Source organism: Mustela lutreola, chromosome 4 (assembly GCF_030435805.1).
Source record: "Mustela lutreola isolate mMusLut2 chromosome 4, mMusLut2.pri, whole genome shotgun sequence".
NCBI classification, from domain to species: Eukaryota; Metazoa; Chordata; class Mammalia; order Carnivora; family Mustelidae; genus Mustela; species Mustela lutreola.
Genome location: NC_081293.1, coordinates 150,722,361 through 150,739,333, shown reverse-complemented (window position 1 = coordinate 150,739,333; position 16,973 = coordinate 150,722,361). Strand labels below are relative to the sequence as shown.

Sequence of the window (16,973 nt, the reverse complement as noted above, 5' to 3'; positions counted from 1 at the left end):
CAGCGTTTCATTATAGTTTTACATTTTAATTTTCTCATCTTTTTCAGCTACCATATAAAAACCATTAAGACTACATATTTATACATATGTGGCATTACCCTATGACTTGCAAATTACCGAGGTATAAAGCAGTAAAGACTTATACTAGTCAAAAGGGAACTGCTCAAGTAAAATGTTAGTAAGAATGTAGAGAAACTGAAATCCTTATATACTGCCGATGAGAATGTAAAAAATGGAACCACTTTGGAAAATAGTTTGGTTCCTCAAAAAGTGAAACACAGAGTTACCATATAGCAAAACAATTCCACTCCCAAGAGAAATGAAAACATATGCCCACACAAAAACTTATATTCTAGGGGCGCCTGGATGGCTCAGGTCATGATCCCGGGGTCCTGGGATCGAGCCCCACATCGGGCTCTCTGATCCGTGGGGAGCCTGCTTCCCTTCCTCTCTCTCTGCCTGCCTCTCTGCCTACTTGTGATTTGTCTGTCAAATTAATAAATAAAATCTTTAAAAAAAACAAAAACTTGTATTCTAATGATCACAACAGCATTATTCATAATAATCAAAAAGTAGAAACAACCCAGATGTCTAACAACTGATGAATGTAAAAACAAAATATGGTACACCCATACAAAAAAAATATTATTTGGGCATTTTTTAAAAAGAATGATGTTCAGATACATGCTACAAAACACATGAACCTTGAAAATGTTATGCTAAATGAAATAAGCCAATCACAGAAGGCCACTTATTTTAAGATTCCATTTATAGGAAAGGTCCAGAATAGTAAAGCACAGAGACAGAAAGTATAGTTTCCAAAGGACTGAGTAGAGAAGAAAATGGGGAATGACTGCAAATTTGTATTGGGTTTCTTTTTTGGGGGTGGTAAAAATGTTCTGGAATTAGGTAGTGGTGATCAATACACAATTTTGTGAATATACTCAAAACTAGTACTGAATTGTACACATTATGTGAATTATACCTCAATAAAGCTGTTATTTTAAAAATGAAAACTGCTCCCATGCAATCATGTGTATTTTTCATCTGCCCATTCCAACAACAACAACAAAAAATCACAGTATGCACTTCCATTGTCTAAAACCTCTTATCTTTAGGGATGCCTGGGTGGCTCTGTCGGTTAAACATCAGCTCAGGTCATAATCCCAGGGTCTTGGGATCAAGGCCCAGGTCAGGCTCCTTCCTCAGCAAGGAAGCCTGCTTCTCCCCCTCTTCCCCACTTGCTATCTCTGTCTCTCTCTCAAATAAATAAATAAAAATACATTTAAAGAAAAAAAAAACAACTCTATCTTTTTTAATTGCCTCTTCTGAGGCTCTAAAACTATGACACCAGATTAGCAGGTAACATAGCTGAACCATCATTTACACTAAATGGAAAAGTCCAAGGTTCCCAAGTTTCTAAAATTACCCCATTAATCAAAAATTAGCAGAGTATGTATATCTATATTTAATCTACTGGTAGGAGAGGGCACCAGCAGAAGGGGAGATTGGAGATGGCCACCTAGTTTTCCTTGCATATTTACAAGTAATTAAGTATTTCTTGATGATGATAAAATTATTAATCATTAGTATTGTCAGTATCATTGACTGTGATGTTAGGTTACTCCTAATACTTAAGAGTTAAAATATATAATGCACACACACACCATATATATATATATATATATATATATATATATATACACACACACACACATACATATGGCACAAATTTAGAAACTCTTGTTCTATCACCTAGCTGGTAATACTTGCTTACACTACATGACATTACATGCCTTAACAAAGACAAAGATCTTATAATAAATTACCATATCAAGTAAAAGGCTGAACTAATGTCTAATAATATTAAATGAGGTCCAGAACCTATTTGTAAAACCATAATACTTTACCACAGATTTGGTGAAGTCAAAATCTCCAACAATTCCTTGTTCACGATTCAAAGCAAATACATTGTTCTGATGAAGTGATCCATGAACTATGGCAGCCTTGTGCAATGTATGCAGGCCCTGGGCAACACCTTTCATGACCTTTAAAGCTTCCTACAGATAAGTACCCACAAAAGATGTCAGGAAGTTGTCAAATCATTTTAATACATGAACCTTTTCTTTAATTAAAAGACTTATCCAGAAGTGAATGAAGCTTCTTCCAAATGAAACTTTAATGTAAGAATACAGCATAGAGAAAAAACAGACCAGAAGCCCTCATCATGTAACATCATACACATATAACTTAAAACACTGCCGTTTCTAAGAAGATTTAGGTTATAAATAATGAGCATATAAAGCATGTAGAAAAGAGAGACTAAATAGTAATACCAGGTAAAAAGAATCAGGACATCCTCTATTTTTATTACTAATTCAAATTTACAATGCAAATTAAAGCTGTCACTTAAGCAATTATAATATCAAGTGCTATACTACACAATTTACATACAACACAGCTTAATGGTTATAAGCATGGGCTTTGGCACCAAAAGACCTAATTTCAATTCCTATTTCTACCTCTTGTTGAGGACCCTGTGCAAGTCACTTAATCTCTGTAAGCCTCATTTTTTCTCATCTGTATATAACAGGATAACTTATACCACAGGATTGATGTGCTAATTATATAGCACACACACACACATATATATATAGCATAATACCAGTCAAAATTTTACATAGTGTATAAAACATATAGTGCTGCCCTCTAACAATAGGGGTTATTTTCTCATTTAATATATCCACAGAAATAATGTTTTTTACTTACTTCTGAAGTTAAAGGCACACTGGCTTGAACAGCACTCAGGTTTGCCCTAGGATAGTATGGGACCATCAGATAAGCCATAGGATCAGACTAAAAGCAAAACAAAATGAAACTTAAAGTGAAAAATTCTTCAATGTCTTTTTAGTATACATCAATTATATGCGACAACTTTTTCTTTATGTTATAAAGAATGAACTACCTCTCTAAAGCTCAGAGTTAAAACATATTGTAAATAAAATGTTTTCCGCCAAGAGATTAACATAAAAACTTTACCTTACACAAAAATAGGAATATCAATGGTAGTAACCCAGAGTCGTCTTTAGCATCTCTCCATGCTCTGTGATAGGCGGCTGCTCTCTGAATCACCCTAGCTTCTGTGTCCACATCTACAGAATAGCCCTGGTACCAAAAAGAGAGGTAACGGGAATTCCAACATTAAAAATCTTAATATAATTATACATCATTTCAACTTAAACATAGTGATTTTTTATATAAGTTAAATCATATCTAATTTTATTTTTTAATTGTATACATAAGTACCTTTTCTATCTACCTTGAATGCTATAATTTAGAAAAGAAAGAACAATTCTACCTCTACCTTAATGTACGTTCTATAATGCATTGTCACTAGGGCCAAATTAATTACCCTATTATGATTAACGGTTTTCCCGCTCAATAAAGAAATCAAGGAATAGAAAATTGTATTGGCAAAACAGCTGAAATTTCAAAGACAATTTTAAGTAAAGCAAGAATTTTAAAAGGCTATTGGACAGAATGTAGTAAGTTCACCCAAAAAAGAAAAGCCCAAGTATCTTCTATTAAAGATACATATTATATTAGGGAAATGAGGGAAACTCTGAATTCAAAGTAAGTTCTGGCAGCCAAACAGAAAACATAAGCACTGTGCCAGTCAACTCATATAATTTTTATGCGGGAGGAAGAGATGGGAGGGAAGAGCAGAGGGAGAGGGAGAGAGAGAGAGTCTTACCCAATGTGGGGCTCAATCTCATGACCCTGAGATCATGACCTGAGCTGAAATCAAGAGTCCAATGCTTAACTGACTAAGCCATCAAGGCACCACTCAACTCATGTAATTTAAAAAACAAGCATGGATTTTCAATTTCCTGAAAAATAATACCACCACTCCCCTTATACTTCTGAATCTTCCAAAGGTCAGAACTTAATCGTACCTTTAAAAGAATTATCTGCCCATTAACCTCAGAACAAACCAAAGGGCGCTTGCTGCTAAGTTCCTTCATGGGCTCAGCATCAAGAAGATCCCGTTCCAAACTCATAGTAAGAAGACCACCAGAGTTCTAGACAAAAATTTTTGTTACAATTAAAGAAACCAAACCATCCCAGTACTTTTAAATCATTAACTTAATTAGTTACATGCTATGAAATGATATGGATATCATCAACCCTACTGGAGAAACCAGTAAATAAAAATACTAAAATCTTCCTAGTTTTTCAAGTTCCTGGTTCTTGAAGTCCTCTCACCCAAAGTGTAATCAACATACATTTAATGGCCACTAGAGTTCTAGAACAAATTCTGAATATGACTGGGATTAACCAGATATATATCCCAAAAAACCCTGATGCTCAGCTGGAAGACTTTTATGTGTTTCCTAAAAATATTAAAATGAAGACAGACACAAAGAAGGTTGTAGAATGGGAATGAGAAATATAAAAATTATGACTACTATGAAGTAATTCTAACACCTCTGCCTCTGTTTGAAGTGGAATCCTTGGAAAATGATTTTCAAGTATTTTAATTCTATTAGATATTTCTGCCACTTTTTAAAAGGAATAAATTTTTTGGATAAAACCTATCAACATTTTAGATCAAGGTAAATTTTATTGTGGTGTAATTTTAGCAAGAGGTGTTCTGTATTTGTTTTCTGGTTTTTATTTATATGTGTTGTCAATATTATTTAAGTAAACCACAAAATACAATCAACCTACAAAGGTTTCCTGGGCATACACCACAGTCACACATCTTAAAATCATTAAAGGAGTCCATTAGCTATGATTAAAACATTTTATAATCTTTCATAATAAAGAGATCAGCACACTTCTAAAAACTAATTTTCAAGTCCTACAGAGCACCACATACTTACTCATCCATCCTACATGAGTATCTAAGCTAAAATTAAATAACTGTGAAGAAAATCCCCCATTCTTTTTAAGTCTAGTCTGGAAAAATTTTACAGTAATTGCTTTACTATTTAAGGGGACTTTTAATCTTACAATATTCATGAGTTCATAACTCTATGTATACAATCATTTCTGTACTATATTTAAGGTATTATCATGAACTTAATGACAATCTTAAGGAATAGATCTTTCATCTAGTCCCTTATCCTTAGCAGGCAATATAAAACAAAGAGCTAACAGATTCCGCCCTGAGAGCCAGAGCTTACCATCCTGCTCCATATAGGCCTTTTGCCCAAAACACTGATCTCCCAGGCTTTGAATCCTGCCTGCCTAAAAAACTATGCCCATGTCAACATCTCTACTTAACCAAATTTCTAGAATTCTTTCCCAGCCTGCTTTAACTTAAAAGATATATTCTGCTTTAATTCTTCATGACTGGCAGTGTCCTGCTTTTATTCTAACTCTTGAAATAATAGCTAAAATTGCTTTATCATTTCAAAAAGTAAATACCTCTAATTCAAATAAGTGTCATGCAATGTACTGAATAGCTATGAGGAAACGAGAAAAGAGAGAAAGAGATGCCAATTAATATAGACGTTAGAATACAATAGACTAATACTAACGATAGTCTTGAGGAAAAGTTATAACAATACCCAGAAACAATTCATCAGGAACATCTTCATAGTAAGGACAGCATAAATTTAACACTGGCACACAATTTAATATCTTTGCTTTTCCACTCTCTACAGAGTAATAATTCTCAGGGGTAACAAAGCTTACCATGTACTTAAGTAACCCTATTTCAGGATAAAGCAGAGGCAGCTCAGGGAACCATTTCTGTACCAAGCTATTCAGCTTCTCCTAAATTTAAAAAATATTTTTATTATAAATCAACATATATTCAATTATGACATGTTGCCCTTCAAGAAAAAATAAGATAGCAGTATCTTTCTTACTATAAATCTAACAAAATACACAAGCTAATAAAATATAAAACCTATTAAGATACATAATCACTGATTTTCCCTTCTACTTCAAGAAATATCAAATGAAAACCAAGAGTCATCTTGGGTCAAAGTTACCATCTCACTAACAGAAGAAAAAGAAAATTTTTTTAAAAGATTTTATTTATTTATGACAAGAGACCGCAAGAGAGGGAACATAAGCACAGGGGAGCTGGAGAGGGAGAAACAGGCTCCCTGCTGAGCTGGGAGCCCATATGGGGGCCCTATCCCAGAACCCTGGGATCATGACCTGAGCCGAAGGCAGATGTTTAGTTGACTGAACCACCCAGGCCCAGGCACCCCCAGAAGAAAAATTTAATTATCAATTTTATCCTGGTATACATATATAGGCACAGAACCTTGCCTAAGATCAAAGTATACATACACTTCCAAGCTAAAATGAAAATGTGTGTTGATAACATCAGTCTGCATCATAAAATTGTCATTTCTCAAAATACTAAGAACACACTGACATTTTTAAAATAGTAACTATTTCATTTAGGAGGGAAAGAAATCATAAAAGCCTTGAAAGCAAAAACAAATATGCAGCTCTACAAAAGCCACTTTGAAGTAAATGTGAAAAGTGAGGATCCTTAAGAAAGTCTTTTGTCACATTTATTAAGTAAAACTTCTAGATACTTGTCAACTCACTGGAACACTGGAAGATAACTATTTATCCAAGGTGCAAAAGGTGAATAACTAAGCACACACAGATGAATTTGCTAAATAAAACATAACACTTAGAATGTCTATTATTTTATTTAAATTCAATTAATTAACATATAGCATATTACTACTTTCAGAGGAAGAATTCAGTGATTCATCAGCTGCGTATAACACCCAGCGCTCATTACATCAAGTGCCCTCCTTAATGCCCATCACTCACCCACTTCAACCACTGAGGCACCCTACCTCCAGCAACCCTGTTTGTTTCCTATAGTTAAGAGTCTCCCATGGCTTGTCTCCCTCTCAGATTGCCTATTATTTTCACGGTATTTTTATTATTCCAAGCAGTGCCTACCTTACTTGTTCCCCCTTAACATTCCTGAAACATAAAATATTATATTATTTCCATTTTATTTATTTGTTTATTTGATAAAGACAGGTTGCACATACAAGCAAGGAGGGGAAGGATAAGGAGAGAAAGAATCCCAAGCAGGCTCCACACCCAGTGCAGAGCCTGATGAAGAGCTTGATCTCACAACCCTGAGATCATAACCTGAGCTGAAATCGTTAATCCTAAAGTTCAACAGACTGAGCAACCCAGGCGCCTCATATTCTTTCCCTTTTAAAGAGAAAATACACTGACAAACTCTCCCAAGGTCACAAGACATTAGCATAAAAGTGGAGACTTAAAAGATGTAACTTCCCCCCAAAATTCAGGTGGTTGCACTTTGTTTTATATTCTTCAACTAAATTCTGTCACCACATTAATGTTTTCATTGCAGCATTAGGTTAAAACAGTGCTGATTTAGATTTTATTAAAGGAAAAAATATTTAGCTCTGTGTGAAAGAGAAATCAAGCAGTATGTAAAAGTATGTTTGTGCTATAATCTCCTCTTGTGAAAACAGGCAGAAAAAAGGCTAAAAGAAGTTAAGTGAAAAGTTCATAGTGACTACTACTATTATAAAGGAATGGAAAAATTATAGGTGTTATTTTTTATTCTTTATAATTTTCTATAATTTCCACATTTGGTACAATGGTTATAAATTATCATCAGAAATTAATTTCTAAATTCACATTAACATTACTATGCAAACATAAATATGCTAGTATAATCTCCAGCCTTATTAGAGTCCACTTCATGAAATAGATACATGAATTCAATTTCTACAGTAAATACTAATTCAAAACTTCAAAGAATTAAATACTTACATATTCCTCCCGCTCACGATAAATTTCTTGAAAGACGCTATTGCGCAACTGAGTTATTTCTTGTTTTATTTTCTCAATTTCAGATCCATCATGGTCATCCGACTTAAATCAGACAGGAAAAAGTGACCTTATAAGCTTATTAAAGTGGACTGAAAACAAGTCTTCCTAGTAAGAATGCAACTTCTATAGCAAATCACTCTGATTTCTATGTATCCTTCTGTATCTAGCAGATAAAAGACCCTCATAACAGTTAACTTTATTCTAACACTGACTGTTCCCAAACCTCAAAAAGGAATAAAAATTAAAGACATAAAATCAACACAGATATTTCTTGTCTCTTAATTTGCTGTAGATTTTCTCTAAGATGACCAACTGCCAACATAAAGTAAATGTCAAGAACACAAACCAGTAGGAATGAAGAAAATACAACTAAATTCCCTGGAATTCTCTTCTGCAATAGATTTGGTTTAAAAAAAAAAAAAAAAAAGAGTAAATGTATGGTGTGTTTATTAGAGGAAAAACAATGTAGACCTCAAAAAGACTCCTTAAAACTCCAGCAGTAATTAATAAGCCACCTTAAAAAGTATAAATGTTTTCTATTTTGTATATCTTCAAAAGTTAAAAAACTAAACTAAAAAAAGACCCCATTCCCCACAGTCCAGAATAGGATAAAAAACTAGGAAAATATTAAGCCATTAAACTAGTTTCATTCCAAGTCCAATTAAGTACTGAAGAGGAAGAGTCAACTCAAGTTGAATTAAGACGTAATGTAGATTTCTTTTGTTCATAAATCAGTCCTCAAGGGAACATAAAGAATTACCAGTTTATTCAGTTTCAAACTGAAAGAAGGAGGTTAGTCCAGATTAGGGTGTCTGAATTTTTCCAGTTCTATTATCGTATGCAAACAACTTAGAATACTTAGGAAGAATAGTATGTCCAGCCATTAAAAAGAGAGCTAACAAAGAACATCATGATCTTAAAAATACTTTATGAAAAAATTCTACCTTTAGGGGAATACCTTGCATGTAATAGTTTGTATTGTATTAAGTATTATAACAGTCTAAACCAAAAGATTTTTAAACTGTTCTAAAATATTTGTTACTAAAAATAAAGGCAGCCATGTAAAACATTTTCATAGAACATTTAATGATATGGTAAAATGTTTATACTATTAATTTAATAATTTTATTTATATACACAGAAAAAAGATAAATATATAAAACAAAATGTAAATATAATTCTCCTATTTTAAAGAATGTATTTATGCATTATTTTCAGGGAACAGAGTAAAATCAGGTACACATGGAATTTCATAAGAACAGTGTTTCCTTACCTCTTCCAAATTATTCTTCTCAACTAGTTTCCATCTCAGTCGAGCTTTTAAGTTTTTCAATGTCTTTTTAATGGACAACAAGTGATCCACATTGGGGCTCTTATTGAAACATTCGATAATCTGCTTCTTAAACTAAGTAAGAAAAAAAGTTATTGTATTTTCAAAACACAGAAAACAATATTTATTAAAATCACTTACTGACCATTTCTTATTTCTCTAATAAGATTCAACTACTATTTACTAAGTTTGGATTGAAATAAGAAATTCTACAATTCTCAAAAAGACAATCTACTAACTGATTTCTTAGTTATCAATATTTCTATTCAGGAGAATATAAGTCCCAGCAATCAGAGTAGCAAAGGTAAGGGAAATATTTCAAGATGAGAGCTATAGTGAGACATCTTTGTTAGATATGATGCAAAATGAATTACTAGTGAGGATATAACCTAAAATTATCTTCCCCAAAGTAGTGTGACAATATGTATCAATTTTAACATCACTGATTCCTTTTGACTTAGTAACTAACAATTTTTAGGAATCTGAGAAACACAAAATTATGAATAAAGATTATGTACAGTCTTATTTATGGTTAAAAATAATTAGAAGTAACCTTAACTTCTAACACAGATGAAGGTTAAATAATATTGTATATCTATGCAAGTGATGATGCATTAGTTGCTCAAAATGAAAGTATAGAAGAATCACTAATCACATGGGATAGTATTCATAATATACCACTAAATGAAGAAATATTTTCAAAACCGTTTACAAAACAATGCAATGCACATGATATATGTACATATATATGTCACCATCCAAAAAGAAAATACTCTGAAACTAGCCCTGAGTATCTACTTCTTAGGCTAAGAGGATTATAATCAATGTTTTTATTTCTTCTTATTTTTCTGCATTTAACAAATTTTCTACTGTAAACCTGTATAGGCATAAAGATAATGATAGTAGAGATGAAGCTTTTTTTTTTTTAAGATTTATTTATTTATTTTAGAGAAAGAGAAAGCAAGAGGGGCAGAGGAAGAGCAAGAGAGAATCCCAAGCAGACTCTGCTGAGAGCAGAGCCCCATGGGGGGCCTCCATCCTAAGACCCCAAAATAATGACCCAAGTCGAAATTAAAAGCCAGACACTCAACCGACTGCGATACCCAGGTGTCCCAGTAAAGATTAGGTTTTAAAGAACACAATCCAAAAATGCAATATGTTTTTATCAATTAAACCACTATTTTCACTGTGGGGTGAATTTAATTACACATCAGCTAACTATATTGTTCTTCTAGCAATAATAATTAGTTACATATACACTGGGTATTAAACTAGTTGAGAAAAATTTAAGTATTAAAAAATCCATAGCATCAATATAAAAGACCTAAAAAATAAAGCATAATCCAACCTCAATACTGTCCTTGTACTTGGATTGTACTGTAGCAATAAGCCTTTCCTCTGAACGGATCTTTTGTAGTACTTGACTATATGTATTTAAAATGACCTCCTTGTCCTCATCACCTTGTTCCTAAGTGAAATAAATCATACACATGGAATTATTCACAAAAGAATATCCAAAATAATTTAAACCTCCAATAACAATGAACAAACTTTTTTAAGAAATGCCTTTTAAAATTTCTATTTTTTTCCAAAGTATCTTTTTTTAAGATTTTATTTATTTGACAGAAAGAGAGACAGTGAGAGAAGGAACACAAGCAGGAAGAGTGGGAGAGGAGAAGCAGGTTTTCCACAGAGCAAGGAGCCTGACATCTGGCTCCATCCCAGACCCTGGGATCATGACCTAAGCCAAAGGCAGAACTTACTGACTGAGCCACCTAGGCGCTCCCAAAGTATTTCTTAAACACATCTTTTTCTAGATAGAAGAGATACTGATGTGAAAGATGTTCATATGGAAAATTTTGCTCCCCTTACATCATTATTCCTACAGCTTTCTAGACTAGTATTAAAGGAAATCAAGGATAACACTACACTAAATTTAAGAACCAAACAACACAAAGAACTTCAACATTTTATTTTTAGAAATCATCTATTAACAACCACTTCTAAAATCAAGTCTGGGGGCACCTGGGTGGCTCAGTGGGTTAAAGCCTCTGCCTTAAGCTCAGGTCATGATCTCAAGGTCCTGGGATCGAGCCCCATATCAGGCTCAGGGAGCCTGTTTCCTCTCTCTCTGCCTGCCTCTCTCCCTCCTTGTGATCTCTCTCTGTCAAATAAATAAATAAAATCTTTTAAAATCAAGTCTGACAAAGAGATACAAACTTCCAGCTATAGAATAAATAAGTCACGGAGATGAAAAGTACAGCACAGAGAACATCGTCAATAATATTTTAACAGTCCTGCAAGGTAACGGACACTGACTAAGATTATCCTGATGAGCACTGAATAATGTATAGAAACGTCAAATTACTATGTTGTACACCTGAAATTAATGCAACATTGTATGTTAATCATATTTCAGCAATAAAAAAATAAAATCTGACTAAACCATCTAAATACTATTAAAAATAGACTATTTTAAAACAGGGAAATACAGAAACATATATATATTTTTCAATGCCAACCTGAATAAAACTGCAAGAGGTAAAAAGAAACAAGTAAAAGGAACAATATAACCAATGAGACTTCAGTAAACAGCCTGAAAAACTGGGAAAGAGTCTCATTGAGCAATAATAACATTACAAAATGCTCTTTGGAAGAACTACACTAATTTTTAACTTGGCATGACAGTAGAGAACATACACAGAACAGAAAGGGAACTACTAATCGGTCTTATATATACACTTCCAAAGCTCTTTCCGATTTTATTTTAATTTTTCACAAATTCTGAAGTCTTTTCTTACAATCATTGGGTATGATGGACTGAAGAATCAAATGACATAGAAAGCTAACACACTCGAATTAAGAGGAGTTTTCCTGGAATTAAATGTTAAGTTTAATTTTTTTAATGTGAAATGTCCTATTAAAATGAAAATATCAGGAGATGGGCATTAAGGAGGGCACTTGTTATAATGAGCACTGGATGTTATATATAAGTGATGAATCACTAAATTCTACTCCTATAAGCATTTATTACACTACATGTTAACTAATAAGAATTTGAAAAAAAAATTTGGAAGAGAAAAAAAAAGAAAGAACACATCATTTAACAAAGTGATGGTTACCAGAAGAAAAGGGGGTGTGGGAATGGATTAAATAGGTGATGGGGATTAAGGAGTGCACCTGTCAAGAGGAGCACAGGATGATGTATGGAAGTGCTGAATTAACTGTACTGTACATCTGAAACTAATATAACACGATGTTAATTAACTGTCATTAAAATAAAAACTTTAAAAAATGAAATTATCACTCTGTGAAAGAATAAAAATTTGCATTGTGCTTAGATTAGAACTTGACAATGTTACTATTTCATATAGGTCTATAAGAGGAAACCTAAAATCAGTCTTCATGCTTTCTAATTAGCAAGAAAAACCGTATTGCTTCAAAGGAAGTAGTAAAGAATATCAATACTCACAATCAGAGATATCTCCAGCTCTTTGCAGATACTTGACTCAGTCTTCTCTAGGATTTCATCAAGACTACTGATTGTGTCTTCAGAAGTTTGTGATTCTTCCACAGAGAGATCAAAAGCCTCATTTGCAAAAAATTAAAACATGAAAGTATATCATTTAATTATTTTCTATTAGTGTTGTGTTGTTATACCTAGAGCAGAGCATTAGCCTATGCACTAGGCAATGTGAGAGAAGAAAGGACACACAAGAAAGATAAACTACTGCCCTCCCCAAACTTTCACATCAAAAAAGAAAAGGCATACACATATTACACACATAAAACACAGATTTTTTAACATAATCTGTGGCTTAGAGACATAAAAGGAAAAGTATGAAGAAGAAAAAAAAAACAAACAGAAACAAGACCAAGACTTTGTGAGGATAGTCAAAGAAAACAGTCTGACTAAAAGCTGGTAAGAAACTTAAATGTTCAGGTGAAAAGTTTAAATCTGATAGGTAGTAGGCAGACAATGCCAGCGCTCTTTAATAAAAAAGGCATATGTTTATACTGGATATCTCATGATATCCAGTATAAGTATTTAGGAATCTGGAGATAAAGATTAAACCCAGATGACTTCCACCTTATTAAGAAAACAAAGATATTTTCTATCAGGAAATAGACTTTATAATAAAGTGTTAAATAGAATAAAATCATGGGCCTCAATTATAATACAGAACATAAAAGTCCCAAGCAGTCACTTTGATTTTAGAGATAAGATATGTGACTAATATGGAGATCTGGATTAGGGAAACAGCTACGGAAATGAAAGAAAAGGTTACATGATAGTTAACCTTAGCAGAGAGCCATTCTAATCAACAACAAAAGACAACAAAGAAATAATTAATGTTAATATGTCCATTAAAAAGTACCAAAATGAAGAGCTCTGGAGGTAGCTGAGAGATTAAAGACTTTTTTCCCCCAAAACAAAGCTAGAAATGCATATCTGTAAACCATTCACACAGATAAATGACACCTCCCTTCCTGAGAAGGTTGTAAAGCAGACAGAAGAACAGAGAAAACAGAATCAGCAACAAAATGAGGCTGAAATTTAATTAGGATTCCAAGTATATTAATACAAAATTACATGCCCCCACAGCTTTTGGAAGATTACATGGTGTTTTTGTGATAATAAATAAGAACTAAGAATAATAATACACAAAACACCATTTCTAATGTTTAGTACCAAATGAGATTAGTATTCTCCATTTACGTTAGATATCTTTAAGATATTTAAGATATCTAAAACTTTAAAAACTTAAACACTGCCAATTAACATACTTTCAGCATGAGGAGCTGGCCAACTAATGTTAAAACACACATCTTGCTAAAAAAGAAGCTAAACAAAGAAGAAAGCTCTACTACCCTTTAAGCACATGTAAATACAATAAGACCCTTATCTCTACACTATAGCTATAGAAAATACACCACATTTGTAATAAATGCCAGTGATACTTTCTTATACCTATAAAGGCTTATGAAGCAGTTTTCCATATATGTTTCTAGAGAATAAAAATATGTAAATCCCTCACCCTTCTATTCCAGGCAACTTCCCCTCAATCCCTCTCTTCCTCTTCATTTCTCCTCCTCAAAATAGAAGTAAATTACACTTGGAAAATTACTATAAAACCAATATTCCCTGCTTTACACTACAACACCAACACCAACACTGGGCAAGGGCTCTTATTACCTTCACAGTGTTCTGGAACCATGCTACGAGACGTTGTAGAGAAACATCTGTTTCACTTCTAACACTGGTGAACTCCTCTCTTTTATCACACTTCCAGTCATAAAATTTCTTAAGTATTTCTTCAGAGTTTGTCCCTTCTTTGGCCTGTCCATATACTGCCTCTAAAGAGGTTGACAGATCCTATAGAAATATATTTGTTTGTTAAAGTTTATTAACTTCATATTAGGATTCAAGCACCATATTAAAATCTGTGAGACAGAAAAGCAGTATGTTGAAACCCAATCCTTAAGAATCTTATAAATAAAACTTGGAAACATTAGATATGAAAATATAAAGCTACCTAGAAGGTGACTTATTTGGATTATAATAATAAAAGTTAGACAATTCCAACTAAGGAATATATATATGAACTTAAAAAGCATTTTAGAAAGGACTAGAAGAGACAAGAGAGCCTAGTGGTGCTCTCTAGGAACAAAACTCTAGAAATGTCACTGAAACAAGGGGAAAACTTTAAAAAGATCCTAGAAATTTTTATCACAAAACTCTAAGAAACTCTTGGAAAGACAAGATAGCTGGTGCTTAGCAATGAGCAAGCCATGGCAAAGTGGAAGAAGGCATGTATTTACCTCAGCAAAAATAACATGTGGGAAAAGGGAACCTTCTTCATACACCCTTCCCTCTCACACTGTAAAGCAGTAGCACAAAGCAAGAGGCAATGGACTTACACAAGTACAGTACAAGAACCTAAATGAGCCAAAAATTGATAACCTGTACCAAAAAAAAGTCAGCCATCCCCTAAGCATTTTCTTTTCTTCCCTTTTCCCCTGAATACCTGGTGGCATTTACACCCAAGGATAGTAACACCTGAAAAAGAGTAGTGGCTGAGGCAGAGGGACTGGAAGGTCCACTGAAAAGTAAGATCATCTAGAATAAAAGCCTATAGGTAGTAGCTGAGTCCAAACTGTAACCCTAGAAGCTCTGAGTAACAACCCCATCCTATTCTCTAAACCCACCTGAAGTCTTTGAAGTTATATTCCAAGCTTTCACCCCTCTCTCAGAACCCTCTATCACCCTATCCCCTACCTACACAACAGCACAGAACCAAGATAGCTTACAGTTCTCCAAGGAAGTACGAGACCTTTGAAGGAGATACAGAGAAGGATGAAGTCCATGACTAACAGAAGAACTCTGAAAGGAATATAACAATCTAAGTCACTTTATAAAAAGGAAGCAAAATCAAAGAACTCGAAATAAGCATAACAAATACTCTCAACAAAAAGAAAGAATACTATGCAAAGGCTTTTGATCTTGATGAAGTCCCAAAAGTTCATTTTCCCTTTTGTTTCCTTTGCCTTTTGGGACATAACTTGAAAGAAGTTGCTGTGGCTGACGTCAAAGAGATTACTGCCTAAGTTCTCCTCTAGGACTTTGATAGATTCCTGCCTCACACTGAGGTCTTTTATCCAGTTTAAGTTTATCTTTGTGTATGAAAGAAACTGAAGAAGACACAAAAAGATGGAAGACCATTCCATGCTCATGGATCAGAAGAATAAACATTGCTAAAATGTCTATACTGCTATACTGCCTAGACCAATCTATACTTTCAATGCCACCCCAATCAAAACTCCACCGGCATTTTTCAAAGAGCTGAAACAAACAATCCTAAAATTTGTATGGAACCAGAAAAGACCCCGAATTGCTAAGGAAATGTTGAAAAAGAAAAACAAAACTGGGGGCATCACGTTACCTGATTTCAAGCTTTACTCCAAAGCTGTGATCACCAAGACAGCATGGTACTGACACAAAAACAGACACACAGACCAATGGAACAGAGTAGAGAGCCCAGATATGGACCCTCAACTCTACGGTCAACTAATTTTTGGCAAAGCAAGAAAAAATATACAGTGGAAAAAAAGATAGTCTCTTCAATAAATGGTGCTGGGAAAATTGGACAGCTATGTATAAAAAAATGAAACTCAGCCATTCTTTTACACCATGTGTTGGAGAGGGTGTGGAAAAAGGGGAACCCTCTTACACTCTTGGTGGCAATGCAAGCTGGTGCAGCCACTTTGGAAAACTGTGTGGAGATTCCTTAAGAAATTAAAAATAGAACTTCCCTATGATCCTGCAATTGCACTACTGGGTATTTACCCCAAAGATACTGATATAGTGAAAAGAAGGGCCATCTGTACCCCAATGTTCATAGCAGCAATGGCCACAGTTGCCAAACTGTGGAAAGAACCAAGATGTCCTTCAATGGACAAATGGATAAAGATATGGTCCATATACACAATGGAGTATTATGCCTCCATCAGAAACAATGAATAGCCAAATTTTGTATCAACATGGACAGAACTGGACGAGATTATGCTGAATGAAATAAGTCAAGCAGAGAGAGTCAAGTATCATATGGTTTCACTTACTTGAGAAGCATAAGGAATAACACAGAGGACATTAGGAGATGGAGAGGAGAAGTGAGTTGGGAGAACTTGGATGAGGAGAAAAACCATGAGAGACTGTGGACTCTGAGAAACAAACTGAGGGTTTTGGAGGGGAGAGGAGTGGGGAGGAGGTTGGGTGAGC

The 16,973-nt window shown here is 34.0% G+C and overlaps 1 protein-coding gene across 1 annotated transcript in view; it reads right to left on the bottom strand.

Moving 5' to 3' along the window:
• The window catches only part of STK31 (serine/threonine kinase 31), an 89,640-nt gene that overhangs the window by 27,192 nt on the left and 45,475 nt on the right, over nucleotides 1-16,973 (bottom strand). Inside the window, exons 12-21 of the mRNA XM_059171368.1 lie at nucleotides 14,391-14,570; nucleotides 12,666-12,782; nucleotides 10,542-10,661; nucleotides 9,137-9,268; nucleotides 7,804-7,905; nucleotides 5,704-5,784; nucleotides 3,957-4,082; nucleotides 3,040-3,165; nucleotides 2,770-2,856; nucleotides 1,911-2,060 (exon numbers count right to left, since the gene is read on the bottom strand). Of these exons, the coding sequence (XP_059027351.1) occupies nucleotides 1,911-2,060; nucleotides 2,770-2,856; nucleotides 3,040-3,165; nucleotides 3,957-4,082; nucleotides 5,704-5,784; nucleotides 7,804-7,905; nucleotides 9,137-9,268; nucleotides 10,542-10,661; nucleotides 12,666-12,782; nucleotides 14,391-14,570 (1,221 nt within the window). The remainder of the gene's footprint in view (nucleotides 1-1,910; nucleotides 2,061-2,769; nucleotides 2,857-3,039; nucleotides 3,166-3,956; nucleotides 4,083-5,703; nucleotides 5,785-7,803; nucleotides 7,906-9,136; nucleotides 9,269-10,541; nucleotides 10,662-12,665; nucleotides 12,783-14,390; nucleotides 14,571-16,973) is intronic.